The sequence below is a fragment of the Schistocerca serialis genome, chromosome 2 (assembly GCF_023864345.2).
Source record: "Schistocerca serialis cubense isolate TAMUIC-IGC-003099 chromosome 2, iqSchSeri2.2, whole genome shotgun sequence".
NCBI classification, from domain to species: domain Eukaryota; kingdom Metazoa; phylum Arthropoda; class Insecta; order Orthoptera; family Acrididae; genus Schistocerca; species Schistocerca serialis.
The window spans coordinates 983,455,257-983,480,914 of NC_064639.1; the positions used below are offsets into that span (position 1 = coordinate 983,455,257).

The window sequence follows — 25,658 nt, forward strand, 5'->3', positions numbered from 1 at the left end:
TAATCTACAGCGTCAATAGAAAACGGGGTTGGCAGTGTCCGCCATGTTGTTATGTACTTACGAGGAAGATGGCGACCCAGGCGAGGCCGATGTTGTCGAAGGAGATGGTGCCCTGGAAGGGGTTGTAGGGCGAGGGCAGGCACTCGGTGTAGTACTGGTTCCAGTTGACGCAGGAGGCGTTGGTGGGCTCGTTGGGGCTGTTGGGCAGCGCCGTCGCGTTGCAGACGAGTCCGCTGTCGAGCACGAGCGGCGGCAGGTCCCGGCAGAGGTGCATGCCCGAGTCCTTGGGCGTCGAGCAGATGTAGTCGCGCTCCTGGTCCACGCTGTGGTAGTACTGCGCCACAGCCCTGCCGGCAGCCGCGCCCGAGCCGCTCAGCTCACTCGTCCCCGCCTCGCCTTAACAGCTCTACTACACATCACGGCCGTACTTCCTTACACGTCTGTGGGACGTGCCAGCTCTGGGGTCAGTTATGCTAACTACCAACTGCCTGCTTTGTTTCAGTATACGATTTCACAGTAGCTACAATAGACACAGCAAAAAAATACAGTCTAAGTCCGTGATGATGTTGCAGACTTTCGGGTTCGGGGGTGATGGAGAAGTGTAAAAGTATCAATCTGAGGTAAGGGACCGTGGTCCGGAAACGACTGAGTCGATGCTTATAGGCGAAACTCATTCTGACACATCTGACAGTCGAATACACTACAGCTGGCCGGAGTGGCCGAGCGGTTCTAGGCGCATCAGTCTGGAAACGCGCGACCGCTACGGTCGCAGGTTCGAATCCTGCCTCGGGAATGGATGCGTGTGATCTTCTTAGGTTATTTAGGTTTAAGTAGTTCTAAGTTCTAGGGGACTGATGACTTCACATGTTAAGTCCCATAGTGCTCAGAGCCATTTGAACCATTTGAACGATTTGAACCAATACATTACAGCTGCTGTTGTTGCTAAGACTGTAGGGTACGCTATATTCGCAGGTACTAGCACAGCGCTCGTAGTTCGTAAGGTATGCGTTTCAGAGCCCATGTCGACTGGACTTTATTTCTTGTTTTGGTCCATATTACCGCTACGAAAAATGTGGAAACCAAAAGAGCTTTCAGTAGAAGAGATGTTTTTCACTGTATCGAAATGAAATAGAGATCATAGGTCGTAAGGTACGCATTTTGGTGCCCATATTTACTATACATCTTTTCCTTGTGTTGGTCCATACTACCACCCCTTAGAAGTTGCCTACCCTACAAGCTTAAGAACAATAAAATCAGTGCACATATTACACCGTCAGAGGTATCACAACGATTCGCGCTTACAATTGTCAATACTTCGTTTCCAGACCAGCAGAGTCCCTTAGCTCTAACTGATACATTTACCACTCTCCATCATCCTTGAAAGATTGTAGCATCACCACGGAGTCACCCTGTACAGAGAATATCTTCAGTTTTCAAGTGTACCACCGCACGAGTTAACTGTCAATACTTCTTTGCACAGAATGAGGCTCTTCTATTTTTAGTTTACTTGCACGCAGTTTCTTTTATTATTTATTAATCTGCATCGCTGTCTCTTCCTGTACTGTCGTACTGTGATCGGTATGACATAGCACCGTAAATGTACCCCGTCCGTACAAAACGTTGCTATTCTAATAAAAATTTAGGAACATTAAAATGCCGGTATTAATGCCACATAGTCTCCCTCGCCTCTAGTAAAACGCTCAGAACGTTCTTACGATATGAAACTGTCAGGGAAGTCCTCCTTTGGGATGTTGTACAGCTCGTGCAGAACACTGGCTTGAATGTCGGATTTGTCGTCAACGCCTTGATCTTTCATGTGAATTTCTCCACTTTGTCGTATGGCTACCCGTGATGATTTGTTCCGGAAAAAAACTGTCCGCGCTTTGCATTTCAATAAAGTGGCGGCAGCCGTGCACGCATCGTTGTTTTTGTTCGGGGATTAGTGTGTGCGGATCAAATTTAATACACATTATTCTCTTCTTCTGAACGCGGAATACGTCTTGAACACTGACAACTGAAGTGGTGATCCCACCCAGGTCTTCCTGAAACCATTCTAGAATATTTCGACGTTTATATAATGACAGACGTGTCTGAATCACTAAGGCACTGTTTCAAGCGTGTGACAATGGCCCAAGTGCCTGAATTGCTATTGCGTATTGAAAAATGAAACATTACATCCAAAGGCCTTCCCATTATGTTATCGTCATTCGACATCCTATAAAAGTTAGTTGGAAGCACGAAAATTACAATTTTGTGGAGTTAGATCATCTCTTACTGGAGACCACTGGGAATGAAGAGAGATTTTGTTTGACACGAGGTCCACAGCTGCTACTATTATTTTGACTGCCTGAAACTGTTGACTTTTTTATCTTTGTACTACTGAACAGTTTCAGCATAGGCCATTTACAGATACTCTGATACATTTGTCAACTCTTTGACTATAAAATATCCGCAATGGCAAATACTGCCAATTTAGCCGAAAGCGATGTATCGATGTTGTAAAAATATATCCAGTTAAGGGAAAATAGCGTAACGCGAAAATAGGAAAAGGAAATAAAAATCGACAGTTGCAGGCAACAACGAATCATTTTAAAAATAGAGAATTGTGATGGAAGGCACACTCATTTCGGGTTTTCTGAAGTTCTGTGTCCGGACAATCACGTACATGAAAGTGAAAGTGATGTAGATGCAGTACAGTTATGTTGCAAAATCAAAACATCACATTTATTCCGTAATTGTGGCTCAAGCCGCGACTACAGCCTGTCCAGGTACAGTAAACCAATAGCACTTTCTGAATAAGAGTGCTCTATAGGTTTGTATGAGGACATAGTGATCAGAATTTATTGAGCTTGGGAAATAATAAATGTGTTCCATAATTACATGACGTTTTTCTATTTAGCTGCTGGTACAAAGCCTTTGAATCTCTAAAATTTATTCAAGTCCGTCGAATTAAAAAATAGCACATATGGTCCCATGTCCTGACACGAATGCCGTCTAGTGGTGCAATCTTCAACTTTGTCACGGCAGTTATTACCAGTAAAAGCTTGGAGATACTAGACTTTTTGCTGTGTCTATTGAATAAGTACTGCAGTTGTATTCTGAAACACCAGTATTACTTATATCTGAGCTGGTAATAGACTTTTAACACAGGACTAACTTGTAAATATAGCAACCAGTCATGGTAAATAACTGTTATTAATGTCGTTACTGGTTCTGAGTTTCATAGCTCATAATCAGAAACAATGATTACGTAGAATGTAAATATTTTGGGAGGTGATACTAGAAACTATTTCGAATAAAACGTTCCATGTAACATACGTACAATTTTCATTGGTTACTGCTATGCAATCGTTAAATAGTAACCCAAACAAATATTCACAGAAGGCTTTAACCAGAAGCATGTAAGTTCAAAGTTGATTTTCATAACTTCCACATCCAGTGTCAAGAAACTTTCGATTTCTCTTGAAAACTGAGATCTTGACGTTGTCTTATGAGAGCAGCGCTATTCACTTCGTGTCTTAGTTTTTATTTCTCTTCATACTACGCCTTTCAACCTTTGCCATGGGTAAGAATATCAAACCGTGTCAAGAAACGTGAACATTTCTGCCGACACATCCTCGAGGGAATATTAGGTTTCGGTGATGTGTCACCTGACGACTAGAATGTGCAGAGGTCCCGTCATGCTGAAAGAATATACCTATCCTTGTAGCCAAAGGAATCTCTTCCAATAATGCTGGAAGCCCGTTTTCAAGAAAGTCGAGCTAACGGGGCCCCGCAAGGCGGTGCAGAAACACAACGCGTCCAGCGAACTCCGGCATTTGTCTGCAGGGGAACAGCGAGCGTTGTAAATTAAAACTGAAGAGCAGCTGAATAGGAGTACCACACAATGGCTGTTTTGATCACTAAACGTGAAGCCACCAGCTGATAAAACACCGACTATATTTGACGCGTTTCGGGTAGAACCCATCGTCAGACTGGCGTGAACATCTTGGTGGTTAGTTATACAAGGGCAATATATAACAAACAAAGCTGTCGTGGTAGACTTCTACGGAAAATTAAGTCATTGGGTTACCAGCTGGTGGCTTGTTATTTAGTGACCAAACCAGCAATTTTGCAGTACTGCTGTTGATATGCAATATGTTGCATTCTTCCTGCGTAACTTGATGTCACTATTACAGTTGTACAGCAGCCAAAAGTTGCGTGTAGATCTTTACTTAATTTTACCTTTTTCACTCGACCAGCACGAGCATCTTCAGTACTGTGGAAATGCAATGTGTTACCCCAACATACAGTAAGATAAATTCTCAGATTTAATTAGAACTGGATAACATACATACTACGAAATACTAGCACGAATTCTTTACAGACGAATGGAAAAACTGCTAGAAGCCGACCTGGATGAAGATCAGTTTGGATTCCGTAGAAATGATGGAACACGCGAGGCAATACCGACCCTACGACTTATTGCAGAAGATAGATTAAGGAAGGCCAAACCTATGTTTCTAGCATATGTCGACTTAGAGAAAGCTTTTGACAGTATTGAATGGAATACTCTCTTTCGAATTCTGAAGGTGGCATGGCTCAAATACGGGTAGCGGAAGACTATTTACGGTTTGTACAGAAAGCAGATAGCAGTTATAAGAGTCGAGGGACATGGAAGGAAAGCAGTGATTGGGGAGGGAGTGAATCAGGGTTGTAGCCTATCCCCGACGTCATTTAATCTGTATACTGAACAAGCAATAAAGGAAACAAAAGAAACGTTTGGAGTAGGAACTAAAATCCGTGGAGAAGAAATAAAAAATTTGACGTTTACCGATGACTTTGTAATTCTGTCAGAGACAACAAAGGACCTACACCACTTGAACGGAATGAATAGTGTCTTGCTGCGCGGGATTAGCCGAGCGGCCGGCCGGTGCGACCGTGCGGTTCTAGGCGCTTCAGTCTGGAACCGCGTGACCGCTACGGTCGCTGGTTCGAATCCTGCCTCGGGCATGGATGTGTGTCATGTCCTTAGGTTAGTTAGGTTTAAGCAGTTCTAAGTTATAGGGGACTGATGACCACAGATGTTAAGTCCCACAGTGCTCAGAACCATTTGAACATTTAGCCGAGCGGTCTAAGGCGCTGCAGTCATAGACTGTGCGGCTGGTCCCGGCAGAGGTTCAAGTCCTCCCTCGGGCATGGATGTGTGTGTGTGTTTGTCCTTAGGATAATTTAGGTTAAGTAGTGTGTAAGCTTAGAGACTGATGACCTTAGCAGTTAAGTCTCATAAGATTTCACACACACACACATTTTTGATTGTGTCTTGAAAGGAGGATATAAGATGAACATCAACAAAAGCAAAACGAGGATAATAGAATGTAGTCGAATTAAGTCGGGTGATGCTGAGGGAATTAGATTAGGAAATGAGACACAAAATAGATGAGTTTTCCTATTTGGGAAGAAGATAACTGATGATGGTCGAAGTAGAGAGGATATAAAATGTAGACTGGCAATGGCAAGGAAAGCGTTTCTGAAGAAGAGAAATTTGTTAACATCGAGTATAGATTCAAGCGCCAGGAAGTCTTTTCCGAAAGTATTTGTATTGAGTGTAGACATATATGGAAGCGAAACATGGACGATAAATGGTTTAGACAACAAGGGAATAGAAGCTTTCAAAACCTGGTGTTACAGCACAATGGAGTAAGTTGTCCGTATACAGTTAACACAAACCTTCTGGTCAGGTACATTTAAGATTAAACGACAAGACATATCGTTTCATGATGATCGAGTAAATAATTGTATTGGGCATTTACAAATACGACGAACATAAGACGGCAACCGAAGGAAGGACAATTTTAATGTCATTTTTATGTTTATTTAAAAGGTATATATAATCAGTTACGAATTTTAGGAATGTGCTCATCCCCGTAAAGGCGGCGACTCTTTACCACGTTTATTGACGTTAGCAGAGCCTACACGAATAGGTTTCGTAATTGCCGTCTGGTTTAAATACGAAAATTCCATGCAATCTGAAATTCCTTTCCTTCATGAGTATACGAAAATACGTATATGTACCAAATATGTACGTTATAAATGAATATGTATGTTGCTGATACCTTCCTTTCGATATATTGCACTTTAATAGTTGTAGACACAAGGAGAATCATTTCACCATGTCTGAATTATGTAACTAATCTGCACTAGTATAAGCGCGTCAGTTTGGAACCGCGTGGCCGCTACGGTCGCAGGTTCGAATCCTGCCTCGGGCATGGATGTGTGTGATGTCCTTAGGTTAGTTAGGTTTAAGTAGTTCTAAGTTCTAGGGGACTGATGACCTCAGTAGTTAAGTCGCCATAGTGCTCAGAGCCCCCCCCCCCCCCTTTGCACTAGTATACGGCAGTTTTAATGGATTTGTGAACTGTTATATACCGGATGGTTTTAATTAAACTTTCCCTATCTAACACTTTACAGCACGGAAACTAATTACTGTACGAGTAGCAAACTTGGTAGCATTAATGTCCAGAGTATGGGATGCGTCACAGCGCCACCGTCCAGTTCCAATTATGGCCACCAGGTGCCGTGGTCAGTCGTCGTGATTCCTAGCCTCATACACCTGACCACTCGCAGTGCACTTGACGTCTCAGCATGAGCTTGGACAAAAGCGGCAGGTGGGGCTCTATTAACGAAACAACAGCAATGCTGCGGCTGCTCCTCGAGAATAACGCTGGCTAAAAGGATTACGGGAGGGTCCTCTTTCTCCGTTTGCCGTGCGAAGCATGATGAAGTTCGAATCAACTACAGAACTGGGCGTCGCTCCCGGAAGTGGCCGATGACCGGTTGCACCACAGGTGGTTAATGAAATCGCAGTTGCTACGGCAGACAATTCCCGATCGTCAGGCAGTGGGCGTGTCACGACAGTTGAACATCCCATGGTTCACTGTACGGAAGGTGCTTCGAACCGTTCGCAAATGGTATCCGTACAAGATCCATATCGTACAGCAGTTTCCAGCACAGGATGCACAGCGACGTGTTGTTCGCTCTCCACTTTCTCGCAAGGACTGAAGTTGGCGAGAGCTGGCCCTGGACCACCGTATGAACAGACGAAGCTCATTTTTCTCTAACGCTTGAGATGAACACACAGAATTGCCAAGTGTGGGGTTTTCATGGTTGTTTGGGGGAAGAGACCAAACAGCGAGGTCATCGGTCTCATCGGATTAGGGAAGGATGGGGAAGGAAGTAGGCCGTGCCCTTTCAAAGGAACCATCCCAGCATTTGTCTGGAGCGATTTAGGGAAATCACGGAAAACCTAAATCAGGATGGCCGGACGCGGGATTGAACCGTCGTCCTCCCGAATGCGAGTCCAGTGTGCTACCACTACGCCACCTCGCTCGGTGTGGGGATTTTCACTTCCAGTCACTATCCATGAAGTTCCCCTGTATGGTGAAAGCGTCACCGTATGGGGTGGCTTCAGGGCTACGCTGGACAGGCTGGCGCTCAAGGACCAAAGACGAGCAGTGTGACTGGCCAGCGTTACCGCGATGTGCTTCGCCAGCATGTCATACCCGCCCCACAGGAGAGAGACGCATTGGACTCAACAGTTTTAATGCAAGATGGGGTCACCGCAATCGCTCGTGAAGTTCACCTGCCGGCCGGTGTGGCCGTGCGGTTCTAAGCGCTTCAGTTTGGAACCGTGTGACCGCTACGGTCGCTGGTTCGAATCCTGCCTAGGGCATGGATGTGTGTGATGTCCTTAGGTTAGTTAGGTTTAAGTAGTTCTAAGTTTGTGGGGACTGATGACCTATGAAGTTAAGTCCCATAGTGCTCAGAGCCATTTTGAAGTTCACCTGCTTCTCCGAAACACATTTGCAAAAGATCAAATTATTAGCCGATCGTTTCCAAATGCTTGGCCGGCACGATCACCTTATCTCACACGCTGTTATTTCTGATTGTGAGGCTACCTGAAGGACAGGGTTTACCAGGGGAACATTCACGTCTGATCTGAAGCGCAGCATATCGAGAGAAGTAGCCAGCGTGCTTACGTACATGCTTCGTTCTGCTGTGCAGAATGCAATACTGCGCTTACAAACTCTTATGGACACTGATGGCCGCCATCGTGAGTCACTTTCGTAGCAGTCCGGTACCGGCATGTAATGGTATGACGTACCGTGGAAGCACATTAAAAGTGTTTTAATTGAATTGATTCTGCAGTATTTCTCTTCCCCATATTCGTGACATTTGTGTTTCAACAGTTCAGAAGATGCTCGCACTGATCGAGTGAAACATGTAAAAATAAAGAAAAAGTTATTCGCAACTTGTGGCTGCTCAACGATTTTAACAACACTCCGAGTCAACTGATTATCACACCACACAGCACAATTCCAGGGACGTGCTCTTCAAAATACGACTCCTCGTACGGTTGTTAGTTTCCGTGTTAATACGTATTAAGTAGGGAAAGTTTAATTATAACCATCCGGTACATGACACATGTGTATCAACGCCTGGAAAAGCGACAGTTATAATTTTAATTTGTAACTGTACTACGTTTTTTTAAAATTATTTTAATAACCAGATATGTTTTTCAGTCATACCTCTGTGAACGCCCGAGAAAGCGGCGGATATTTCCCTGAGTTTAGTGATGGTAGCGGTTTTTTTTTGTATTTCATTGTTTTACATTGAGCTTAATGAGGTAGTTTCAACTAAAGCGCGTATTGCTAGGGCTTTGACTCACTCAACAAGAAATGACATGTCTTGCTGTTTAATCTTAGAATGTACCTGACTGGAGAGATTACTTTAACTGTACACAACTAACTTCCTCCGTTTCAATCATACACAGTTGATGTTCCTGACATATATAGGGTCTCATCTTTATGTATGATAATGATGAAGGCTGAATTAAAGTTTGTACCAATGCCAGGATTCGCACCCAGGTCTCCTGCTTGCTTGACAGATGCGCTGCCCTTTCCGCCATACAGGCACTCCAGCGGCGCTATACGCAGTGATAGTGGCTTCATCAGTAAAGAGTATTAATGCGATTATTCGGCGATTTGTAATTAGTCAACAACACTCGAATCCTCTACTTTCGTTACGCGTGGCTACGGCTACATAATGCAAGTATTTACATTCTAAGTTGATTCTATGACTTATTGTGTGGTGGTGCAACACATTGTGTTTCAACAGTTCAGAAGATGCTCGCACTAATCGAGTGAAACATGTAAAAATAAAGAAAAAGTTACTCGCAACTTGTGGCTGCTCAACGATTTTAACAACACTCCGAGTCAACTGATTATCACACCACGCAGCACAATTCCAGGGACGTGCTCTTTAAAATACGACTCCACGACGACGTGGAGGTTTTTGTCGGGTCACGGATGTGAGTCAGATATCTTACTGAAACCTCCACGAGTGATAGTGGCTTCATCAGTAAAGAGTATTAATGCGATTATTCGGCGATTTGTAATTAGTCAACAACACTCAAATCCTCTACTTTCGTGCCCTTCTTGAAGGTATCCAATCCGCTGTAAACGATAAGGGGCGAGCGTGCATGCGTAATGTAGTCATATTAATGCATGTTGCGCATCAATACGTGCAGGAATTCTGCGTATGCTTATGGAAGGACTGCGTTCAGCCATGTGAATAGTGTATTCTACTTCATCCACACTCTGTTCATTTGACTTTCAGATGAATTGGACTGCTGGGCACTGCGCCAGTCTCAGGCACTTTAGTTAAAGATTAGAGACTCTCGAATCTGGGACTGTGCGGTTAGGAAGTAGTCCAACGTAGTTTCTACAAGCAGCAGCAGCGTTTCCATTACAAAACCTGTACACAAATAGCGTATCGGCATATTTATAATTTGTAAATAAGTGCGTCATGCTTAAAAGGTACCGTGGAACTGTCCAGCGGGTCACAATCACAACTGAAAAATTTGATTATGTTAACTCAAGCACAACTTCACAACTTGAAATTCAAACCAAAAATAACAGTTGATAAACAAACCGATAGCAGTCTGCTCAGATAACACACGAATATGCAGCCGAGTGACTTCGTCGACAACCGCCGATATTTGGAGAAGAGCACACCCCGCAATTTTCTAGGCTTATCTGCAGCAAGTAAGCGCTGCGCAAGTGAATTTAAAATCTCAAAATCTCGGTTTCAGAGAAACACAGGAATGATAACACACACACACACGCACACACACACACACACACACACACACACACACACACACACACACACACTGTAGACACTAGCGACATCACAAGCCAAAGGTGACCGATGTCAGAAGTTTTCGGTTGAGTTAGCCCATATCGAAGTCACCTTTCGTCGGAGTGGTTACAATGAGAGACAGATCGGACGTGCGTTGTGCTACCGGTCAACTGTGCATCTGGTGAGTCATGGTAGCACAGAAGTCTACGGCCTTTTTACCTTACGCGTGGAGTATTTTACGGAAATATGACGTGGAGTGTGTTTCGTTATCACCATCTATGATCAGGGTCATTTTAGGGTCCCTGAAGGATGATTTTTGTTTGTGTCCACGGTATTCCTTGCAGTTGTGGCATATCATATATTGACCAGACTACCAGGAATGTGAAGGATCCGTCTACTGAACATAAGCGTCACACTCGCTTACAAGAGCCGAGCAAATCCGCCATTGCAGAACAGAGTCCCGGTACCGGTATTCTTGGAATATAACAACACGGAGATTCTGACATACAGTTCTAGCTATTGGGATAATGTTATTAAGGAAGCAGTTGAAATTAAATTAGAAAGCAACATTATAAATAGAGATGGTGGATTTTGTTTAAATTCTACGTGGAATCCTGCTCTCGCCATTTTCAAGAATAAAAAAAAGTAACAGAGACAGGGGGACAGAGTTTATGCTACCTCACCCGTTGATTATTAATTTCTGTATCGATAACTTCTGACGTCTGTCATCTTTGGTTTATGATGGCGCTAGTGTTCACAGTATGTGCGTTTGCTTGTATGTGTGTATGTGTTTTATACTTCCGGAGTTTCTCTGAAAACCGAGGTTTTAAATTCCCTTACACAGCGCTTACTTCCTGCTCACTCCCGTCGAAATATCGTCGGCTGTCGACGATGTCACCCGGTTGCATTCCCGTAAGTTATTTGAATACTGCATACGCCGGGAGAAAGTCAGGCTTCACAACAGAAACTTTTATAGCAACACACGAATTTAAAACTTATCTCTGAAACCAGGCGTACCTCTGTAACAAGCCGTACCTTTGTAACCAATAAAAATTGGACATATGTTATATGGAATGTTTTATTCGAATTAGTCTACGCTACCACATCCTAAAATATTTATTATTACTCCTGAAACGCTCCTTGTATATGTTCGAGGACGTTTATCATAGGCCAGTTATAAAATATTTCGTTCATTATTTCAGCAAATAATTATGTAGGAGGTGAAAATACATTTTTGTAATAGTTAAAATGGGTTCTGTGTCTGGCGCGAGGTAATTTAGGTCATTTGTCTGCATGTTTTATGGTGCTAAATTAAAACATATGGTAACCATAGGGCACATTAATTATGTCAACTCGGTCATTGACACCAATCAGCATGTGTGACATTTAATGGAAACCGAAGATGTCATACGTCTTCCTTTGAAATTTGTAACACATTTTGAAGAATATTCAGTTAAATATTTATGAACAGCATCTACATTTATGTGTATGAACAAGAATACACTCAATTTATTGATGAGCTTCGTCCCTCTAAACCAGTAATGGCATATTCAACGTTCATTAAAGCTAATGATTTAAGTATTTATTTATGAAACTTTTATTTACTGGAGTCATGAACTCTTCTATAATATAAATTATAAATAAAATGAAACTTTTACAGTAAGTGTAAAGGTGTTCAAAGTGCTATGTGTTTTACACAATATTACATGCATAGTAACAGAATTATTTTATATTTTATCATCACCGCTTACATTGGATGAATAGTTACAATATTTTCCGTATGCATATTGATCTAGTCTTTGATGAAAACTATTTGATAAGAAAATGTCAACATGTGTAGTTATGGCTGTTAAACAGAAAAGAATAGGTATCCAGTCATGAAAATATTATGTTGTATTTCGTATCATTTGGTTAAACGTTTCTTCAGATGGTTTCTGTTGTAGAAAATAAGCCTTGTTTATGTAAACCGCAGTTAACATTTCGAAAGTTTACCAGGTTTCCAAAAATAGACGTCAGAATACGAAAATGGAAGATATTTACTGTGTCCATTTTACTTTGATTAAATTTCTTATATAGCATACACTTCTAAATCTTATCTCATCTTTCTTGTCTTATTTACGGCACTTCAGGTGTTTCGTTGTGTCCTGCACCTGACATTACATCAATGTAAATTAATCAGCCATTTATGTTGCTTTTCGTATCTCTAACAGTAGATTGTGTGAAATGAAAAACTTGACAGTGGTGTAGTTAACTCGGTGGATGGTTTCGAGACACACTGTGAAAATCACATGTCGTGGAAATGAAACTGTAATAAGTACATTATGTTTCCTTTTACGCATTCGTGTGCCAGGTCTGATAGAAACAATGAACTTAAATCCTTATTGGAACACGGCAGCTAGGTCATTTATAACTGTGTTTCCTTTACAACAACTGAAGATATTTTTACCAAAATCTTTAATTTCAGGCGCTAGGTATTCTGAACAGACCGCTTCGCCCAGAAGTTTTTAGAGAAGAACAGACAGCAGCACTATGTGTTTCAAGAAGACCGGCCACTTTCATTATTCCCTGACAATCTGTTGCCCCGTGAATCACAAATGCACTTAACGTTTTTGTCGGAAACGTGACACGTGTAATATTGCGGAAGAGGAACCCATCTATCAGGAACAATTAGCAAGTTAATCAGCTGGTGGCATTTCGATCGGATATGTAAATGTCTTACTTCTCTCAAGCAGTGTGTAATAGTTGGCCGGGTATCGCCGTCTACGGTAAGTAGGTCGGCCCTTTTCGGACAGTAAATTCAAGAGTAAACACACAGTCATTTTATGCGCTTATGTTGCTGCAGTGAAGATGTGTTTATCAGAATCCTCTCAGCAATGAGCAATTTTTGGAGGCATTTATGAATGTTGTGTATTTCATTTGATTGTGTATGTAGATGCGGAAAAGTCATTACTACAGACAGAATAACAAAAGGAAAAAGGGCTTGAAAGAAACGGTAGGTCTTTGCGATACCAATCAATCGAACTGATTTTGTCCATTGTGGAATTTTCATGAGGTAAGACTGTTAAGCGGAGATACGATTGTGAGTTATCAGTAGACAAACTAATACACAGCTACTTACTTCTATAAGTATTATTTGCATGTGAAGGACTTTCCATAAGTAAAAAAAAAATGTACCGTGATACAAGAACAAAATATACACACTCAGCTACCTATTTCCATCTGCTGCTCAGCACGTCACTTTGAGCCTTCTGGTGATTGTGAAACTTAAATTTGCCTCCTCTTCATGCCATGAGAGTACCTGTGATTCAGGTACTCTCTGACAACATGTTGTCAGTTCAACCGAAGAAGGGATTATCTTCAAGTTCTTTGCACTGTCAGTGCAATTCCAATTCTTACAGATATGTTACCATATGCGAACCTTTTTTTACTTCAGGCGCGCTGGTTGATGCTTCCTGCCACGACTTCCTTTTCCGTGCAAAACTCTTTACCTTTGAGTTTTCGCCAAAAACCGTGAATTATTTTTAGAAAATATTTCAGCCGGGCCTTACCCTACTATTTTTTCACTCTACGCTTTATTCTAATACCGTGGAAGTTATTTCCTGGTTTCTCAACACGTGACTTAGCTTCCTTTCCCGTCTTCTTGTTAGCCATTTCCTCTTGTTCCTTTCGGCACCGATTCTGCGTAGAATGCCCTCCTGTTATCAGTGCACTTTATTTTCAGCGTCCTTTTATGACACCACACTCAGACGCTTAGAATATGTTTTTTTCCTGGTTTCCCTGAAGTGGATGATTCACTGTGCTCCGAGCGTACACTGCCATAAATTTCCTCCCCAAAGTAAGGCCTTTGTCTGATACTAGTAGACTTTCTTCTAGCGAGGAATGCCCGATTTCACTGTGCTAGTCTAGTTCGTACATTCTCCTTGAATCGCTCATGCGCTTATTTGCTTTCAAGGTAACAGAATCCCTCACTTCGTCTGCTTCGTAGTTACTCTTGATCCACATTCTGAGCTCATTAGACTGTTCATTATAGTAAGGAGGGTCTGTAATGTGTCCTAACTTTCACTGTGGTTTACAATGTCACTGGTGAGTCTTATCATTGGTATCATTCAACCTCGAATTTTAATCCCACTTCTGAACCTTTCTCCTTTACTTAAAAAAAAAAAAGTATGGTAATGCAGATACTCTTCCCGTACCTATATCGTTGTATGCAACCCGCAGTTTTATAGTTCCTTCAGAAACCACTCGCGAGATTTTCATAGCCTTTCGCTCTCTAAGCGCGAACTATTAGTCCCACAGAAAAACAACGAGCAAGACCTTTTCGTCGGGGATTTAATGTAGTCAAATTTTGTACTGCGGTACGTTCACCCTAGATGCCGTAGTTCTCAAGTTATTAAAAAAAATGGACAAAAGTGACCTCCAAATGCAGCACCACTCCCACAGTCAGTCCCTGGCGGTCAGTATTTCTAGTATGTTGTTCATAGCACTTTCTCCTACCGCTGTACGAAAATTTACGACTCCACGAATTATTTCCCACTTTCTACCTTTTTTGGTATTCACTGACTGGCCTTGTTGCACCACCGGCTTAGTCGAGCACTTAGAAACTGTTTGTGAAAATTTTACTTCATAATTTTGTAAATTTTAACAGCATAAAATAAACAATTACATTGTTGTATTCTTCAGGGCTTCTGACCACGAAACTAGTGTGGTTCTAAGGATTAAGTTTGGATCGAATCGTCATCGTAATCAGTATCAGCTTAATGTTTACAAAAGTCATTTATATTCAATTATCCTCACGGGCATGTTTAAATTAGTCATGTTAACGAAACAGCTGATTATGCTGGTGGCGTAATAAGTCGGTCAAAAGACATAAAAAAGATCGAATATCGGGAATAGTTCGTGTAGTCAAAAAAATATGTACAACTGCAGGAGGGAGTGCCACGAATATCATACCAGAAATCATGACTGGTGAGGGATGAGTGTGTGGGTCGAGGTACGTTAGAAGGTAACTTTTGTACATTTTTCTTCAACACGACTGAAATCTCATTGCACGCCGATGAGCATCTCAAACGAGTTTAAACTCTTGGAGAGTTTCGTCTACATTCTCATTTTATTCCAATGGCTGTGACATGGAGATACTTCGATTTTTACTATCCATGCCCCAAAAATATTTTTTTTTAGATTCTACGCGGATACAGCATCTTTACATTGATGAGCCGAAACATAGTGATCACCTGCTTGACAGCGTGTTGATCCACATTTGGAATGCAGTGCGATGGCGATTCTGCGTGGGACGGATTCGTTAAGTCCTTGCTAGGTTTACGGAGACATGTGACACCAGATGTCTACATACAGGTCACCCCATTCCCAGAAGGTATGGGGAAGTTGTTTGTGGATGCCGAACTGGAGCTCGATAGCGTCCCCGATGTGTTTCATCGGATTTTATCAGGCGACTTTGTAGCCAAGGCTTCAATATGAATTCACTACATGCATCTCAAACTACTGTAGCACGATTCAAGCACGTGACAAGTACAGTTATCCTGTTAGAAGATTCCATCGCAGTCGGGAAGAGATCAACCATGAAGGGATCCAGGTGGTCTGCAATAATGTTTATAGCTGTCATGGTGAGTTCGAGTACTAACACAGTCCCAAGGAAGCCCAAGTGAATGTTCCTCCCCACTGTGCACCCACCCCAAGCCTAATACTGCACCAATTGTCCTGTGTCCGTGGCACGTTTCGAGCAGTCGTGCGCTTGGATGACAATGTATATGCACTGTTATTTTCTTACATTTTTTTCCACTCGCAAATGGTTCCTAGCAAAATCGAACGCTGCTAAGCCTCTTCAGGTCCTCTAGTTTGGGATTTTCCATTCGCGTTCAGCCGGCGAGTCATATTCGTGAAGATATATAGCTTAACTCTTCTCAGTACGCGTGTTCTCAGACGTTTGATAATAAACCTTTCCGTATTGCAGATCGCCTGTCTTGTCTGCCACTCGAGATTGTTCAGCATCTTTTTATCACAGATGCCCTTACCAAACGGCCCCTTGACTAAACCTGATGCTATTCTCTATCATCTCTGTTAATCCTCTCTGGTAAGAATCTCTGACTGCTATCAAGAATTGGTCGGTTAAGTGCTTTTGTAAGTTACTTCTTAGTTCATGAACTACATTTGTTTTGGATTCTACCAATGAATGTCAGACTGAAACAATGCGCCACTCTTGCTGTCCAGTTGTTACAATGGGACGACAAGTGTAAGTTAAATGAATGCAGTCATATCGATTCTAGCCAATGGCTGAACGTTTCGTGACTAAGGGCGTCTCGCTACGGATCAAACTTGCTGCTTGAAGGGATTTTAACATCACGCGGTGGAGTTACTGGCTGTTCCGCACGCTAAGAGCTCGCTCGCCTAGAACGAGGTGTAGTCGCCGTGTGGAGGTTGACGGCTGTTCACAACGTTTACATGTGTTCCGAGGCCATTTGAAGAATCGTTGCTGCCTTTGTGGGCGCGGAATGCATCTTTGGAGCCGGTCGGTTCCCATTTCTGGTGCATTGGTTGATGGATGTAGTCGTGTCACCATACCTGGTACTTCCGGGGTCTGGCATAGAAATAAATGGTGAGACCTAGTTCGCGTGTGATTAAATATTGAATGCGATTTGCAGAAGCCCGTGTTCTTTGTTGAGCACTGGTAACTCAGATTTGTGTTATGTTCACGTATACCGCGTGTGGTGAACTTTATTTGGGGTAGGTTTTAAAAGTGGATCAGCATCCTTTGTAACCGGAACATGATCGAAGTATTTTTAAGACTGTTTTAAAGGCGGTCACATTTTGGCTGGCTTTAGTTCCACTATTACTGATTAAGAATAGAGATTTTTTTAATACTGTACCAATGACTAATTTTGAATGCTGAGGGGTTCAAACCTTGTTTCATTTTTTGTATTTAAAGCATTCGTATGTTGATTCTTGAGAAGCATATTTGCATCTCATTGTGAATGACCGGTTGTTTACATTGTTTTAAAATATTTGCGTGTTAAATATTGTGTTTGTTTCTGTGGGTAAAACGGGCACACTTTGTCTTATTCTCAGGCCAAGTACCCGCATGATGCAACCTGCAATTTGTATCTGTTTTACAACTCTAATTTGTACCCTTTGTATATATGAGTGTGGGCTGAACCAAGCAACTGATGCGTGGCCTGAGCCCACGTCGGTAACTTTACCTTGGTTAGTGCATTAAATGTCAGCTCCCTATTAACTATGCCGTGAATCCGTCAATTAAAGTGTTTTTTTTTTGTTTTTCGGTTATTTAATCGGTGTCAAATTTTTCGTATCTTGATAAATTTTGCTATCTTACTGACTTTAAAAGACAGACGCAGTTAAACATGCTTGGAATCTAAAATATTTTTCCTTAAATTTTAATAGTGGTCATTCTAACGCCTGTATTAAAAGTTCCTTGTAACTGTCTTTCGAAACCGCAAGCAAGTTTTTAAATGATCTTGTATACTGTGATCTTTAACGGCCTTACAACACTCTCTTGGGCAGCCGAAGTTACCTTTACATCCCCGCTGAGAACTACGTGTTGAGTACCATCTTCCAATATTATTCCTCGTTGAAAATTTTAACAGCCTTGATGGCATTAAAATATTCTGTAGGGGATAGAGGGAGGATGGGAGATGAAGGACGGGAAGTAAAATGGAGACCCTCAAAACGTAATAAAAATTCAATTTGCCTCTTCGTTGTTCTGCAGATTGGTAGTAAAAGTAACAATGCTTTAAATAACACCCAATTTACGGTAGAATACTGCACAAAAACAAAACGCTACCACAATACCAATTTAAAATTTCTGCCTCACTTGCGACACGCACCAATGAAGAACGTAGTTCATATGTTTCTTGATCAGTGAAGGTACGAAACATATTGAAATGGTGCAAGTCCACTACAGTGAGGCATGTTTATCACTGCTAAAATGTATTAGTTGAGTAGGAAGTTCAAATACGAGGTGATTTCTGTGGCAGATGCTACTAGCCCTGGACAGGCATGTCGTGTTGTGACACCGGAGTCCACTCCAGCAGCTGAAACCGTTGTGATGGACGACCGCCGTGTGACGGTAGATCAATGAAGGCTCATCTGAACATTACCTGCAGCTCAGCATATCACGTTACTTATGACACGTTCAGATTTCGCTAACAGTCTGAAAAGTGGATTACACGGCATCTCACTCCACATTTGAAAGAGCGAAGCGTTGACGTCTGTGAATAACGATCGCGGCGCTTTGAAGCAGAAGGTGATGATTTCCTTATGAGAATCATTATAGGAGATGAAACCTGAGGACTACCTCCAACTGGAAACTAAGAGAGGAAGCATGGAATAGTGCCTTTCTTCATCACCAAAACCCAGTAATTATCGAACGCAGCCATCTACAGGGAAGGTTGTTTTCACTCTGTTTTGGGATGAACGAGGCATTATCTTCGGAATCTACACACCTAGGAGAAACACCATTCCCAGTCAGTCACATTCCGATTCGTTAAAAAATCATCTCCAGCGTGCAATCAGATCAAACTAACGATGGCTTCTGACCGTAGGTGACATTTTTCAATGCATGACATGATAACGTCTGTGCAACCAACTGCAACCATCAAGGCCTTCACTTTTAAACTCTTCCACATCCACCGTACCGACCAGATCGTACCCAAGTGATTACTAGACGTTTGAACCACTCAAAGAGGCGGTGGGAGAAAAGATTTTGTACACAGGCAGTGCAGCGCAGCGCTGATAGAAAGCACCGAACCTGAAATCGTTATAGGTACAGAAAGCTGGCTGAAGCCAGAGATACATTCTGCCCAAATTTTTACAAAGCCACAGACGGTGTTTAGAAAGGATAGATTGCATGCAACCGGTGGTGGCGTGTTTGTCGCTGTTATTAGTCGTTTATCCTGTAGTGAAGTAGAAGTGGATAGTTCCTGTGAATTATTATGGGTGGAGGTTACGCTCAACAACCGAGCTACGTTAATAGTTGGCTCCTTTTACCGACCTCCCGACTCAGCAGCATTAGTGGCAGAACAACTTAGAGAAAATTTGGAATACATTTCACATAAATTTTCTCAGCATGTTATAGTCTTAGGTGGAGATTTCAATTTACCAGATATAGATTGGGACACTCAGATGTTTAGGACGGGTGGTAGGGACAGAGCATCGAGTGGCATTATACTGAGTGCACTATCCGAAAATTACCTCGAGCAATTAAACAGAGAACCGACTCGTGAAGATAACATCTTGGACCTACTGATAACAAACAGACCCGAACTTTTCGACTATGTATGTGCAGAACATGGAATCAGTGATCATAAGGCCGTTGCAGCATCCCTGAATATGGAAGTTAATAGGAATATAAAAAAAGGGAGGAAGGTTTATCTGTTTAGCAAGAGTAATAGAAAGCAGATTTCAGACTACCTAACAGATCAAAACGAAAATTTCTGTTCCGACACTGACAATGTTGAGTGTTTGTGGAAAAAGTTCAAGGCAATCGTAAAATGCGTTTTAGACAGGTACGTGCCGAGTAAAACTGTGAGGGATGGGAAAAACCCACCGTGGTTCAACAACAAAGTTAGGAAACTACTGCGAAAGCAAAGAGAGCTTCACTCCAAGTTTAAACGCAGCCAAAACGTCTCCGACAAACAGAAGCTAAACGATGTCAAAGTTAGCGTAAGGAGGGCTATGCGTGAAGCGTTCAGTGAATTCGAAAGTAAAATTCTATGTACTGAATTGACAGAAAATCCTAGGAACTTCTAGTCCTACGTTAAATCAGTAAGTGGCTCGAAACAGCATGTCCAGACACTCCGGGATGATGATGGCATTGAAACAGAGGATGACACGCGTAAAGCTGAAATACTAAACACCTTTTTCCAAAGCTGTTTCACAGAGGAAGACCGCACTGCAGTTCCTTCTCTAAATCCTCGCACAAACGAAAAAATGGCTGACATCGAAATAAATGTCTGAGGAATAGAAAAGCAACTGGAATCACTCAACAGAAGAAAGTCCACTGGACCTGACGGGATACCAATTCGATTCTACACAGAGTACGCGAAAGAACTCGCCCCCCTTCTAACAGCCGTGTACCGCAAGTCTCTAGAGGAACGGAAGGTTCCAAATGATTGTAAAAGAGCACAGGTAGTCCCAGTCTTCAAGAAGGGTCGTCGAGCAGATGCGCAAAACTATAGACCTATATCTCTGACGTCGATCTGTTGTAGAATTTTAGAACATGTTTTTTGCTCGAGTATCATGTCGTTTTTGGAAACCCAGAATCTACTCTGTAGGAATCAACATGGATTCCGGAAACAGCGATCGTGTGAGACCCAACTCGCTTTATTTGTTCATGAGACCCAGAAAATATTAGACACAGGCTCCCAGGTAGATGCTATTTTCCTTGACTTCCGGAAGGCGTTCGATACAGTTCCGCACTGTCGCCTGATAAACAAATCAGCTGTGTGGCTTGATTCAAGAGTTTTTAGCAAACAGAACACAGCATGTTCTTATCAATGGAGAGACGTCTACAGACGTTAAAGTAACCTCTGGCGTGCCACAGGGGAGTGTTATGGTTCTATTGCTTTTCACAATATATATAAATGACCTAGTAGATAGTGTCGGTAGTTCCATGCGGCTTTTCGCGGATGATGCTGTAGTATACAGAGAAGTTGCAGCATTAGAAAATTGTAGCGAAATGCAGGAAGATCTGCAGCGGATAGGCACTTGGTGCTGGGAGTGGCAACTGACCCTTAACATAGACAAATGTAATGTGTAGTGTTGGCAGAAGAGCCAACACTGTGTTTCTAGAGGAGGCCGAAATGCACGCGTTTAATTACACGCAGATTGGCGTGAGATCTGTAACAGGACAATATCTTGAGAATTGCAAATAAAGTACGTAGATGATGTAATACTTAACTTTAATCCACAATTGTAGAACAGCTCTCGTTACGGTACATGCTTCATAATATTAATTATCAATTGAATACGGCGCCTTGCTAGCTCGTAGCAAATGTAGCTGAAGGCTATGCTAACTATCGTCTCGGCAAATAAGAGCGTCTTTGTCTGTGAACCATTGCTATGAACGTCGGCCGTACAACTGGGGCGAGTGCTAGTACGTCTCTCTAGACCTGCCGTGTGGTGGCTTTCGGTCTGCTATCACTGACAGTGGCGACACGCGGGTCCGACGTATACTAATGGACCGTGGCCGATTTAAAGGCTACCACCTAGCAAGTGTGGTGTCTGGCGGTGACACCACATAATGTATTGCGAATACATAGAAAGAAGGATCCTTTATTGTATGATTATATGCTAGCGGAACAAACGCTGGTAGCAGTTACTTCTGTAAAATATCTGGGAGTATGCGTGTGGAACGATTTGAAGTGGAATGATCATATAAAATTAATTGTTGGTAAGGCGGGTACCAGGTTGAGATTCATTGGTAGAGTCCTTAGAAAATGTAGTCCATCAACAAAGAGGTGGCTTACAAAACACTCGTTCGACCTATACTTGAGTTTTGCTCATCAGTGTGGGATCCGTACCAGATCGGATTGACGGAGGAGATAGAGAAGATCCAAAGAAGAGCGGCGCGTTTCGTCACAGGATTATTTGGTAAGCGTGATAGCGTTACGGACATGTTTAGCAAACTCAAGTGGCAGACTCTGCAAGAGAAGTGCTCTGCATCGCAGTGTAGCTTGCTGTCCAGGTTTCGAGACGGTGCGTTTGTGGATGAGGTATCGAATATATTGCTTCCCCCTACTTATACCTCCAGAGGAGATCACGAATTTAAATTAGCGAGATTCGAGCGCGCACGGAGGCTTTTAGGCAGTCGTTCTTCCCGCGAACCATACGCGACTGGAACAGAAAAGGGGGGTAATGACAGTGGCACGTAAAGTGCGCTCCGCCACACACCGTTGGGTGGCTTGCGGAGTATAAGTGTAGATGTAGTTGCAGGAATTGCTGTGCACTCGACCACGGGATTTTTTTCCATAGGAATCCGTACACCTCCTGTACGCTGGAGGAAGTGTACCGAACTTGAGGGAGACTGCGTTGAAAAATGACGTAATTGTGTTCTACATTTTTTTCAACGAATCACATAAAATATTTAAGTTTTACACTTGACTCTCCCTGTAATAGCTTCCAAACTGCGCTGATCCATAGGTGCTTTTTTAAAATGTTCTACTCCGAAAATTTGAGTTTTTCTTTTCTTTTTTTAAAAATCCGCAATATTATGTTCGAAAGGTAAAAGCGTAGCATGTCCAATGTTGACGATGTTCTCTCCGTCATCGGGTTTGCAGACAGGTCCAGGCATTAGGCCAGATTGCGCTCCTGCTGGCGATGTACTGTACACATGGTATCAGACGTCACCTCTCCAGCTGCTGATGTTCGCTCCCGTACTACGATACGTGTCGCTGTCGGAGCCAATGGGCGCGGACAAGCAGTGCGTATCATTGACTCCCCGGAGATCGGCTCTACATGACGTCAGTAAACGGCGCAATGTTGACTACGGTGGTTGGCCCTCTCTCTCTCTCTCTCTCTCTCTATCTCTCTTCCTCCCAACCACCCTCGTCCAGCGCTGTGTCAGAATTATGCATCCGACAGGCGGCTCATTAGCGCTCGCACCCTGTTCCCCCCCCCCCCCCCCCCCGCCCAGCCATCTCATTTATATTCCCTGCGCCTGTTCACCATGTCTATGTTCCTTTCTTATTCTCTCGCTAACTTGTTCGCCCGTCTGTTTGCTGCAGTGTTACCTTGTGTGTTCATGTGTACTGTTCTGCATTTCGAGGGAGCATTTGAGCACTATAGTTATTACATGAGGATATGATAGCTAAAATTCGTATAATTCGCCATGCTTGCAATATTCAGTACATATGTCATGCCACATCACTTCTTCCATCCCGTTAGCCTCATCCCCAGACAAAACCAGTTTTAACCACAAAAAGATCGTACATAAAAAAGGTGGCAGGCCTCCGAGAATCAGAGTTACAGACTTGTGCTAGAGTCGCCAACATTGTAAAACGAAACTCAAATAAACGTTTCTCAAAACTGGACACATGGGGCATCCGCAATCCATATTCATAATTTGTCTAATTTTTTCAGTTTGTGAATCAATACTTCACTGGTTTTTATTTCCAAATCACTGGTTTCGCGCAATGTCGCTCATCTTCAGACCATATGCTGCAGTTGTACGGTACCTGTGATATGACGGTGACATAACACTTCCTTATCGACGGGCTACTTTGTAAGTACAACATATGATATGAAGGTGGAGGACATTGCCAGAAACTGGTAATTCACTGTCATTTGTCAGTGTCATATGTCACATGACAGTCATTTGACTGTCATATGACAGCGACACGGGTAATTCACTATCATATGGCAGTGAACGAATAGTTCCTTAACGACAAATTACTTTGTAACGACAACACACACTGAAGCGCCAAAGAGGCTGGTACACTTGCCTAACATCGTGTAGGGCACCCGAGAGCACGCAGAAGTACTACAACACGACGTGGCATGGACTCGACTTATGTCTGAAGTAGTGCTGGAGGGAACTGACACCGTGAATCCTGCCGGGCTGTACAGAAATCCGTAAGAGTACGCGGGTGTGGAGATCTCTTCTGAACAGCACATTGCAGTGTATCCCAGATATGGTCAATAATGTTCATATATGGGGAGTGTGGTGGCAAGCGGAAGTGTTCAAACTGAGAAGAGTGTCCCTGGAGTCCCTCCGTAGCAATTCTGGAGGTTTGGGGTATCGCATTATCCTTCTGGAATTGCCAAACTCCGTCAGAATGCGCAGTGGACACGAATGGATAAAGGTGATCAGACAGGATGCTTACGTATATGTCACCTGTCAGAGTCGTATCAGGGGTCCCATATCACTCCAACTGCACACGTCCACACCATTACAGAGCCTCCATCAACTTGAACAGTCTCCTGCTGAAATGCAGGGTCCATGGATTCGTGAGGTTCTCTCCATACCCGTAAACGTCGATCCAATCGATACAATTTGGAACGAGACTCTCTTTTCCAGGCAACATGTTTCCAGTCATCAGCAGTTCAACGTCGGTGTTGACGGGCCCAGGAGACGCCTAAAGCTTTGTGTTGTGCATTCATCAAGGGTACACGAGTGGGCCTTCGGCTCCGAAAGCCCATATCGATGGTGTTTCGTAGAATAGTTCGCACTCTGACACTTGTTGATGGCCCAGCATTGAAATCTGCAGCAGTTTGCGGAAGTGTTGCACTTCTGTCACGTTGAACGATTGTCTTCAGCAGTCGTTGGTCCCGTTGTTACGGGATCTTTGGTTCAAATGGCTCTGAGCACTATGGGACTTAACTTCTGAGGTCATCAGTCCCCTAGAACTTAGAACTAATTAAATCTAACTAACCTAAGGACACTACACACATCCATGCCCGAAGCAGGATTCGAACCTGCGACCGGAGCGGTCGCGCGGTTCCAGACTGAAGCGCCTAGAACCACTCGGCCACCCCGGCCGGCCTACGGGATCTTTCTTCCAGCCGAAGCGATGTCGTAGATTTGATGTTTTCCCGGATTCCTGATATTCACGGTACACTCGTGAAATAGTCGTGCGCCGACCATAATACCACTTTCAAACTCTCGTAAATCTTGATAACCCACCACTGTATCAGCAGTAATCGATCTAGCAACTGCGCCAGACGCTTGTTGTCTTATATAGGCGTTGCCGACTGCAGCGCCGTATTCTGCCTGTTTACATATCTCCGTATTTGAATAAGCATGCCTATATCAGTTTCTTTGGTGCTTGATTGTATGATCCGAAGATGGACGACATTGCCCAGAATCGGTAATTTGGAAATAAAAATCAGTGATCTGCATAGTGAAAAAATTTGACAAGTTTGTACAAATATAAATTACCATTAATAAGAGGTGGTAAGTGTTATAAGATGTATCAGCGAATTTCTTATTCTTTTGTAGTCAACCATCAAGTTCGTTAACAGCAGCTCTCTAGGCATTTCTGTCTTCGGCCTTCCTCTTGAGAATGGTGTAGGTGGTGAATCTGGTATCCTGCATGATCTGGTTGATATATTGTAGTCTCGGTCTACCTCAAGCATTCTTTCTTGCTAGTGTCCCTTCAATTATGCTTTTGATGATACCATCACGTCTAGCAGACGGCCAACCCGTGCGTCCCTTCTTCTGCGTTTCGTGAGCTTCAGGAGACAAGGAGTCTCTTCCTCCACTCTGTGGAGCACCTCTTCGTTTGCTATCTTGTCTACCCAGGAAATATTGAGCATTCTGCTGTAGCACCACATCTTGAAGGCTGTTATTTTCTGTTCTTCTGCTTTCCGACTGTCAGTGGTTCACTTTTCTACAGACGCACATTCCAAATAAACGTCTTTATGACGTCTTTCCTGAGAGGTTTGTCTATGCTGCTGGATGTGAGCATGTTTCTACTCTTGTTAATAGGAGCTTTTGACTGGTGGAT

At 43.0% G+C, this 25,658-nt stretch overlaps 1 protein-coding gene across 1 annotated transcript in view; it reads right to left on the minus strand.

Annotated features, from left to right (window-relative positions):
• LOC126456574 (voltage-dependent T-type calcium channel subunit alpha-1G) overlaps window positions 1-25,658 on the minus strand; it is a 795,987-nt gene that overhangs the window by 513,808 nt on the left and 256,521 nt on the right. The window contains exon 5 of the mRNA XM_050092321.1: window positions 62-347. Coding sequence (XP_049948278.1) covers window positions 62-347 — 286 coding nt within the window. The remainder of the gene's footprint in view (window positions 1-61; window positions 348-25,658) is intronic.